This window comes from Trichechus manatus, unplaced genomic scaffold (genome assembly GCF_000243295.1).
Source record: "Trichechus manatus latirostris isolate Lorelei unplaced genomic scaffold, TriManLat1.0 scaffold00056, whole genome shotgun sequence".
In the NCBI taxonomy this organism is placed as follows: domain Eukaryota; kingdom Metazoa; phylum Chordata; class Mammalia; order Sirenia; family Trichechidae; genus Trichechus; species Trichechus manatus.
Genome location: NW_004443992.1, coordinates 10671771 through 10681940, shown reverse-complemented (window position 1 = coordinate 10681940; position 10170 = coordinate 10671771). Strand labels below are relative to the sequence as shown.

The 10170-nt window shown below is 36.5% G+C and overlaps 1 protein-coding gene across 3 annotated transcripts in view; it reads right to left on the bottom strand.

Moving 5' to 3' along the window:
* The window catches only part of ABI2 (abl interactor 2), a 136076-nt gene that overhangs the window by 38561 nt on the left and 87345 nt on the right, over nucleotides 1-10170 (bottom strand). For all 3 annotated transcript variants that reach the window (XM_004378246.2, XM_004378248.2, XM_012556053.2), the window contains exon 3: nucleotides 6102-6278. In XM_004378246.2, coding sequence (XP_004378303.1) covers nucleotides 6102-6278 — 177 coding nt within the window. The remainder of the gene's footprint in view (nucleotides 1-6101; nucleotides 6279-10170) is intronic.

Below are 10170 nucleotides of genomic sequence, written 5' to 3'. Positions count from 1 at the left end.
AAAAAAAAAAAAGAAAGAAAGAAGGGGATAAGAAACTGGGAGTTAAGAGGCAAAATAAATAGGTAAAGGTAGAAGAAAATAAGAAGAATGAAGGTGGACAGATTTTTGCCTGATTTTGAAAACAGTTTTTGACAAATGGGTTTTGCCAAAATAGAACTGATGGCTCAAGATTGGAACTGATAGGCAAAAACAGATGGGTCTCTCAAGAGTTGCTGTTACTACAGTTTTTCTTCTAAGCGCTGTGGTAAAGGAATGATTAAAAGTAAACCCTCAGCTCTTCATGAAAGGCAGGAACAGAAGAGGCAATTTATCACACTTCTGTAGGAAATGACAAATACTTGTTAAAGACAGCGCTCAAGTAAATATGTTAGCCGGTTTTTATCTGCCGACCTTTTGGTTAGCAGCCGAGCTGTTAACCACTGTGCCACCAGGGCCCCCCATTTTTAACAGGCTCTTCAAAATCCCAAGCAAAATTGCCAAAAATGTTACATTCTTAACTTGCTAGTTGTAAAATAAACCCTTAACTCCTTATCATTATTCTTATTCAGAATCTGCTTGTGAAATAATGTTCAACTGAAATAAATACTATGGTAACAGATGAGAAGTATTTGTTATTTGTTATTAAACCAGTATGCTTATTTACAAAGTACTGAAGCTTAGCTCCACTACAAACAACTTTACTGCTTTCAGTGGGAAAGCCCATATCAAATGCATTATACTGATCTCAGTAACAGGGTCTCAAAACTCTTCATAATTAAAATAAAGTGTGGTGAAAGGCCCCAGCTCACAAAGGTACATCCCACTTTTATACAGCCGCAGGTATATATTAAAACACCTCCAATCTGGCATTCTATCCGCTGCCCTTTTATGCCCTTTAATGTAAAAATATCACCACACTGCTTTCAAAGGTCTTAGAAATTGAACTCTAACTTGTTCTCCTCAATTGACTGAAGAAATAACAATTAGCTTTCAGATAAAAAGAACCATTAAACACCACCAGAGCATGCCATATAAAATGTTAAAAATTCTATTTTTAAGCAAGGAGGTTTCTTCTGAGTCAAGTCCAATGTCTCTAGTCCCAAAGTACAATGGCTTTGTTTAGAGTCAGTCTGAAAGGTCATGGTTGGTATCAAGAGTCTGCCAGCAAAGACAGAGCTCACTAAGAGCTGAAGAGGAGATAATGGTAGCAGAAGTTGAAGGAAGAATGAAGAACACCAAAGACACAAGGAAAATACTAGCCCAAGAGACTAAAGGACCACATTAACCAAAGATTCCACCAGGCTAAGACCAGAAGAACTAGATAGTGCCCAGCTACCACCAATGACCACCCAGACAGGGAACACAACACAGAGTATGAGACAGAGCAGGAGCAAAGTGTAGAGCAGACCTCAAATTCACATAAAAAGACCAGACTCAATGGTCGAACAAAGACTGGAGGAACCAAGCCCTTCCCCAAAACTCTGGACCCTAGACACTCTGTTAACCCAGAACTGAGACCATTCCCGAAGCCTACTCTTCAGACAAAGATTAGACAGGACTATTAGAACAAAGAGGAAACTCTGGTGGCATAGTGGTTAAGAGCTACAGCTGCTAACCAAAAGGTCGGCGGTTCAAATCCACCAGCCGCTCCTTGGAAACCCTATGGGGCAGTTCTACTCTGTCCTATAGAGATCTATGAGTTGGAATTAACTCGACAGCAGTGGGGTTTTTTTGGTTTTATAGAACAAAAAATAATGCACGTGAGGAGTGTGCTTCTTAGTTCAATCGGATACACGAGACCAAATGGGCGGCTCCTGTCCAGAGGCAGGATGAGAAGGCGCAAGGGACAGGAACTGGTCAAATGGACATGGGGAACCTGGGGTGGAGAGGAAGATTGTGCTGTCACACTGTGGGGATTGCAACTAATGTCACAAAACAAGGTGTATAAATTTTTGTATATTTACTTGAGCTATAAACTTTCACCTAAAGTACAATTAAAAAAAAAAGAAGTAGAAGGAAAAAGGTTTAGGTCTTTAAATATGCTTTAAGGATAAGGAACCCATAATTCTATCTACCATCTGGAGACTTCTAAGGCACTCGATAGAATCTGCAGGTCTCCAAGAAGTTCAGTTGGAAAACCACTGGACTAGTTTATATTTGCAATCCCTTCCAACTTTAACAGTCTTCAATTTTAATCTCTATCTTAACAAATTCAATTATTCCATAAATCACCCTTCCAAACCCACTAATTTTTTTTTTACCAGCATAAGAAGAGGAATGATTTGCTATATTCTGATTTTTTTTTCACCATACTTGGTTTGAGTTCAACCAAAATTAACTATGTGCCACAAGTTTATAGAGACGACCAAAACAGTCACAAAAAGGGGGGGTGGGGAAGGAAAGGCAGAGTACTAGCACATTCTAGTTTCTAGAATAGAACTCAGGATACTCTCCTCAACCTGCCAACTCCACCACTAAATAGGAAAAACACCTATATAGAGCCACAGTACTCAGGAAAGAAGCTTTTTGGTGCAAAGATATTAAGGGCTCTTATCTAAGTGTGATGTCTCCTCGTTATATCCTTCTTTATTAGGGGCTTTCATTTCCCACTCAGCTTGGTCGATCTCCCACATGGGAACAGATTCTTAACTCAGGAGGTCAAGAATCATAGCAGGGTATAGAGGAAATGGACATAAAGCAGTGAAGCTTAGGAAAGGTGGTCTAAACTTTAGGGGGAAAAAGATTTTATCCAATTCTGTGTTTTTTCTTTAATTAATCTTTCTGTGCACTTCTTATCACTTTGTAGGTAACACATCAATAGCCAAGATCTGAATACAGACTTTAGGGGGAAAAGAGCCCAGGTGGCCACACAGCCCACTTTTGGTCTAGTTCACTGAAACCTACCTATTTTAAGCAAAAGAAATCTCCCCACAGCTCCACATGGTAAAGCCTCACTCACCAAGACTGAGGGTTTAGAGCCAAGGCCCAAGTTAATAACACCAGGAGTACATTTGCCTGGGCTCATCTAGTCAGATCTCTCTCCCATGAACCTGGTTAATTCTCTGTGGCCATGGTTTGCAGCTAGTTGTTATGGATGAAATTGTGTCCCCACAAAAGATATGTGTAAGTCCTAACCTCTGGTACCTGTGAACATGACCTATGAAGATTTTATCAGCTAACATGGGGTCATACTGCAATAGAGTGGGACCTAATCCCATCTGAGTGGTGTCTGATAAGAGGAGAAGAGACAGAGAGTCAGAGAGGGGGAAGATGCCACATGAGGATGCATCCACAAGCCAAGGAATGCCAAGGAATGCTGAAAGCTATACAAAACTAGGAGAGATGCATGGAACAGTTCCTCTCTCAAAGCCCTCAGAAGGAATCAACACAGCTAGTACCCTCATTTGGGCTTCTGGCCTTCAGAACTGTGAGAATATATTTCTGTTTTTATAAGCCACCCACTTTATGGTATTCTGTCATAGCAGCCATAGGAAACTATGAGACACTAGTTAAGGATTCAGATCTCAGACATCTTCTAGTTATAACTTTCTACACTAGAGACATGGAATCAACAGGTGTTAGATGGAAAAGAATATATATTTAAAAAAGAAAAATCATAAAATTTGGCCAAGAAAAAAAAGAATACATGCTAAGTGTGGTGAATATAAATTTACTAATATTCTATTTGATAGGCTTCTTGAATATAGCTGAATTTCTTTTACCATTAATCCTATAAGAATATTAAAATGTTATCAAAATTGATCACAAAAGGAAATATTACCCTATTCTTAAACTTGTATTTTATTAAACACTACCATGAACTTTTGATGTTTTACATAAAATTAATACTCAGCTTAAAGACTCTTAAAGGGAGTTTATATTAAAAAGTATATTTTATAGAGCAATTTGAAAAAAAGGACATTTTTGTGCAAAATATACGATACTGCAATTTAAAAAAAATAAAACTAAATATTTTCTGCTTCTCAATTTCTTTACATTCATTAAGAGTCAAGAGATAATGACATACTGGCCACAAGGTGTATAATAAAGCACACCATTTATAGAATAAAAAGGCTATTACACAGGGGGAGGGTTAAATGAAGCACATCAGTTGGCCCTCCAATCCATAACAAAATTTCTACATTTACAAAAATCCAATCAATTTTATTTCACAGTAAAGATTTTATGACAGGGTAACTTGCACTTCAGTTTCACAAAACATATTAACATTTCAAAATAACCATTTAGTCAATGTATTTACTGAGTACTTAACATGTGCCAGGCACTGTTCTAGGTACAAAGCATAGAGCAGTGAACAAAACAGACAAAAATATCTGTCCTCAGAGAACATGAGGATACACCATAAAGTTGCATGACAAAAATAAGAAGAGGAATTACTCATTGGTTTTAAAAGGCCAAGTGCCAAATATATCTTCACTCCCCATATGTAATACTCTACATAAGAACAAAGAATGGAAATCCAGCCCTGGAATCTCTTACCTTAAATCTAAGCAACCACTTAATGCATAAATGGAGCAAATAAAAGGGTAAGGAAAAAAAGCATTGAAAGGTTAGTTGGAACTTCAGGATGTGAAGAGAAAGGAAAAAAACAAAAAACAAGTTAAGCATTCAGCATTAACAAAACAATGTTTCAGTAGATCACAGAAAGAGTGGTTAAAGCAGAATGTGTTATGAACAGGAGATTTTTTTTTTGATGAATTATTTCAGATACCGTTTTATTCAAAATCTTAATTTTATTAAAGATTTCTTCAAAGTAGTGACCCCTAAACACTAAAAGTCCAAAAATGAAGGGGATACTGAGTTCCGAAGTATTGAATAACATTTTATTTTGAGGATTTAAGCAAGAATTGGGGGGGGGGATCATCTTTTTATTATATAAGCAGGCAAGCACAAATATGTTTTATATTCTATGTGCTTTTCTGTCAGTACCCTAAAATATTCTATTAGCAGCTGTTTGCCTTGAATAAATCTCAAAAGATTTTCCCAAGTTAGAATAAATTTCAGTTATTAATTATCCATCCAATTACACATCCTATTTTAACATGCTCTAATTAGTACAGTAATTTAAATGCATGTAGGTATCAATTATAAAATTAAATATCAAATTCTAGATAACAGTGCTTATATCCAAACTATGAGGAAAAATGAGATTTAAAAAATAAATTTACACTGTACATTTTTTTACCTGATCTACATTAAACTTAGATCTCAACTAATTTCAGCCATAATAGTGCAGCATGCTTCAATTAGTATTATTAATATAAGTAGTATATACTTATTATATAAGCATTAATTTTTATAGTATAATATGCTTATGTCAAAAATAAGTCAACTGCATGAACTGTATAGTGTGTTAAATTTCATCTATAGGCATATATATTATATATTCAAAGTCACATTTGATAAATCATTATCTTCCAAATTACCGATCAAATGTAAATTTTAAATAACTCAATACCTGGCTGAAGCTCTGAATAGTTTCTTAAGTGCAAACACCAATTTAAATGAAATTTATATGCCTCTCACTTTTGATTATGGTACTTTATATACACACTAGGCACTCAAATACATTTTAAGATAGTCAAAATATATAATGACTATATACTCAAAAGCAGTAGAAATATTAATTCATAATTTTATCTATACTTTTATTACACCAAAAACTTGAGATAAAAATATTTTTGAGAAATTCAAAGCACGTTTATTTATATATGCTGTTTCTAAAAACTAACGTCAAAAATCTGCTGATAAATTTTTGAGGTAAGGTAAATAATAATAAACTGAATACTTTTTTAATCAGTCTTGTTAAATCATTAAAAGATTAGAAAGGTTACATCACATTTATTTACCAGCCCTAGATAAGGTATTATTATAACTGATTAAGCAATGTAATTCACTCAAAGATAACTGATTTAAAACTTGAGAACACAGCACCAAGAAAAAGTAAAAGGGAAAAAAGTTATAGCAGCAAGGAATCCTCAGAGCCACAAGTGGGCCAAGGCTTGGTCTTCTAAGGAAGGAAAGATAAAAGCTTAATTTTCTAAAGACTTAGTTTCATTATGGGTTACTGTTCTTAAAAGCTTGACAAAAAGTATACCTACCTTTACTCCATGTCCAATATCATCTAGAATTGTATAGTCAATAGGTTTTCTAATGTAACGAACTGGTCGTTCAAGGTTGGCTGGGGCAATAATCTTATGTGTCCTTGAAGTGTTTTTATTGGTAGTCAAAATACCAATTTCTCTTCTTGCAACTTTCTCTTTATGAATGTCGACTGTCTGCAAAATATAAACACAACACAAAAATGTATAGCTCTAATATCCAGAAAAATTAAAATATAAATGGCTAGAAATTTAACATTGCTATCCAGATTATCAACTATAATTGCAAAATTTATTCCTTTTTTGGACTTTTGAATTTCTCCATTTTTAGGTTAAACCAGAGGTTGGCAAACCGTGACTCACAGGCCAAATCTGGCCCAATACCTGTTATTTATTTATTTTTAAATAGTTTTTTTTTTTTTTTTTTTTTTTAAGAGAAATTTTAGGTTTACAGAAAAATTGTGCAGAAAGTAGACAGGGTTCCCCCATATTCCCCTCTCCCCTGCACACTGTTTCATCTATTATTAATATCTTGCTTTCTAAGGTATGTTTGTTACAATTGATGAACCAATATTGATATATTATTATTAACAAAAGCTCATAGTTTACATTAAAACCAGTTGCCAGCAAGTCCATTCAGACTCATAGCAACTCCATGTGTGTCAGGGTTCCATAGGGTTCAAAGGCTGGTTTTACTGAAGTAGATTGCTAGGCGTTTCTTCCGAAGCATCTCTGGATGGACTTGACCTGTCAACCTTTTTGTTAGCACCTGAATGCATTAACCATTTGCACAATCCAGGGACTCCATACTTTTCATCACTGTTGTTATTGTTAGGTGCTGTCAAGTCAATTCCAACTCATGGCAACCCCATGTGCAGAGTAGGGTTTTCGGCTCCACAAGAGTTTTCAAGGCTGTGACCTTTTGGAAGCAGATCACCAGGACTGTTTTCTGAAGAACCTCTGAGGTTCACAACTTGTGTTGTACTGTCCTATGGATTCTGACAGATGCATAACGTAATGTGTCCACCATTACAGTATCATACAGAATACTTTCATTGCCCTAAAAATGCCCTGTGGGGGCAGTGGTGGCTTATTGGTAGAATTCTCACCTTCCATGTGCAAGACCTGGGTTCAATTCCCGGCCAGTGCATCTCGTGCATAGCCACTACCCGTCTGTCAGTGGAGGCTTGCGTGTTGCTATGATGTTGAACAGGTTTCAGCACAGCTTCCATACTGAGATGGACTAAGTAGAAGGTCCTAGTGACCTACCTTTTAAAATCAGCAACCAATCCGGGGGATGGCACTGGACCAGACAGCATTTTGTTCTGTTGTACGTGGGGTCAACTTGATGGTAGCTAACAACAACAACAAAAATGCCCTGTCTCCACCTATTCATCCCTGTCCACTCCTCCTGAGCCCTTGGCAACCACTGATTTCTTCACACTACGTTTAGAGTTTTGCTTTTTCCAAAATGCCATATAGGTGGAATCATACAGTATGTAGCTTTTGCAGGCTGGCTTCCTTCACTTAGCAATATGCATTTAAGGTTCCTCCATGTATTTTCATGGTTTGATAGCCCACTTCTTTTTATTACTGAATAATACTCCATTGTATGAATGTACCACTGTTTTGTTTATTCATTCACCATTGAAGGACACCTTGGTTACTTCCAATATTTTATAATTACGAATAAAGTTGCTACAAACATTTGTGTGCAGATTTTTATGTGGATTTAAGTTTTCAACTCATCTGGGTAAATACCTAAGGAGTGCAGCTGCTGGATTTTATAGTAAGCCTATATTTAGTTTTGTAAGAATTTCCAGACTGTCTTCCAAAGTGTCTGTACCATTTTGTATTCCCACCAGCAATGAACGAGAGTTTCTATTGTCCCACATCTTTGTCAGCATTTATTGTTCTCAGTGTTTTGGATTTTAGCCATTCTAATAGGTATGGTATTGTTTTCTGTTGTCTAATAGGTTGCACTGTTGTTCTGAATTTCAATTCTGTAATATATGATGTTGAGCATCTTACCATATGCTTATTTGCCATCTGTATATCTTCTCTGATGAAGTTTCTGTTCAAATCTTTTGCCCATTTTGTAACTGGGTAATGTGTTTTCTTATTGTAGAGTTTTAAGAGTTCTTTGTGTATTTTGGAAACCCTGATGGCGTAGCAGTTAAGAGCTACAACTGCTAACCAAAAGGTCGGCAGTCTGAATCCTCCTTGGAAACTGTATGGGGCAGTTCTACTATGTCCTATAGGGTCGCTTTGAGTTGGAATCGACTTGACGGCAATAGGTTTCTTTTTTACAGGTTGTATATTCTGGAAACAAGTCCTTTACCATATATGTGTTTAGCAAATATTTTCTCCCAGTCTGTGGCTTGTCTTTTCATTCTCTTAATAGTGCTTTTAGAGTATAAGTTTTTAATTTTAATGCAGCACAGCTTATCAATTTTTTTGTTTTATGGAGCATGCTTTTGACGTTGTATCTAAAAAGTCATCATCAAATGAATTCAAGGTCACCTAGATTTTCTCCAATGTTTTCTTCTAGAAGCTGCACAGTTTTGCATCTTATAAATAGGTCTATGGTCCATTTTAAGTTAATTTTTGTGAATGATGTAAGGTCTCTGTCTAGTTTTTTTTTTTTTTTTGCTGTTGTTCAGTTGTTCCAGCATCATTTATTGAAAAGACTTCTTCTCTCACTGAAATTCCTTTGCTCCTTTGTCAAAGATCAGTTGACTATATTTGTGTGAGTCTATTTCTGGGCTCTATATTCTGTCCCACGGATCTATTTGTCTATTCCTTTAACAATACCACACTGTCTTGATCAGTGTAGCTTTATACTAAATCTTGAAGTCAGGTAGTGTCAGTCCTCCAACTCTTGTCTTCTTCAGTATTGTGTGGGCTATGCTGGGTCTTTCCCTTCCTATATAAATGTTAGAATCAGTTTGTCAATATCTACAAAATAACTTGCTGGGATTTTGATTGGGATTGCATTGATCAAGTTGGGAAGAACTGACAATAATATTAAAGTTTAAAATCAGGAAAGTTGTGTGTCAGGGTTGTGTCTTTTCACCATACTTACTCTATCTGTATGGTGAGCAAATAATCCAAGAAGGTGTCCTATATAAAGAACGCAGCATCAGAACTAGAGGAAGACTCATTAACAACCTGCAATATGCAGATGACACAAGCTTGCTTGCTGAAAGCAAAGATGATTTGAAGCACTTACTGATAAAGATCAAAGACTACAGCCTTCACTATGGATTACACCGCAACATAAAACAAAAATCCTCACACTGGTCCAATAAGCAACATCATGATAAACGGAGAAAATATTAAAGTTGTAAAGGATTTCATTTTACTTGGATCCACAATCAATGCCCACGGAAATAGCACTCAAAAAATCAAACGACGTATTGCACTGGGTAAATCTGCTGCAAAAACCAAAAAAGAAACCCATTGCCGTCAAGTCGATTCCAACTCAAAGCGACCCTCCAGGTCATAGTAGAACAGCCCCATACAGTTTCCAAGGAGCACCAGGTGGATTCAGACTGCCAACCATTTGGTTAGCAGCTAACCTCTTAACCACTACGTTACCAGGGCTCTTATGCTGCTAAAATCTTTTTAAAGTGTTAAAAAGCAAAGATGTCACTTTGAGGACTAAGGTGCGCCTGACCCAAGCCATGGTATTTTCACTTGTTATTTTCGATCGTCTCATATACATGTGAAAGCTGGATGATGAGTAAGGAAGACTGAAGAAAAACTGATTCATTTGAATTATGGTGTTGACGAAGAATACTGAATATACCACGGACTTCCAGAAGAACGAATAAATCTGTCTTGAAAGCAATACAGCAAGAATGCTCCTTGGAAGTGACAATGGTGAAACTCTGTCTCACATACTTTGGACATGTTACCAGGAAGGGAACAGTTCCTAGAGAAGGACATCAAGCTTGGTAAAGTACAGGGTAAGTGAAAAAGAGGAAGACCCTCAACAAGATGGACTGACACAGTAACTGCAACAGTGGGCTCATCACAGCAATGACTGTCAGAATGGCACAGGACC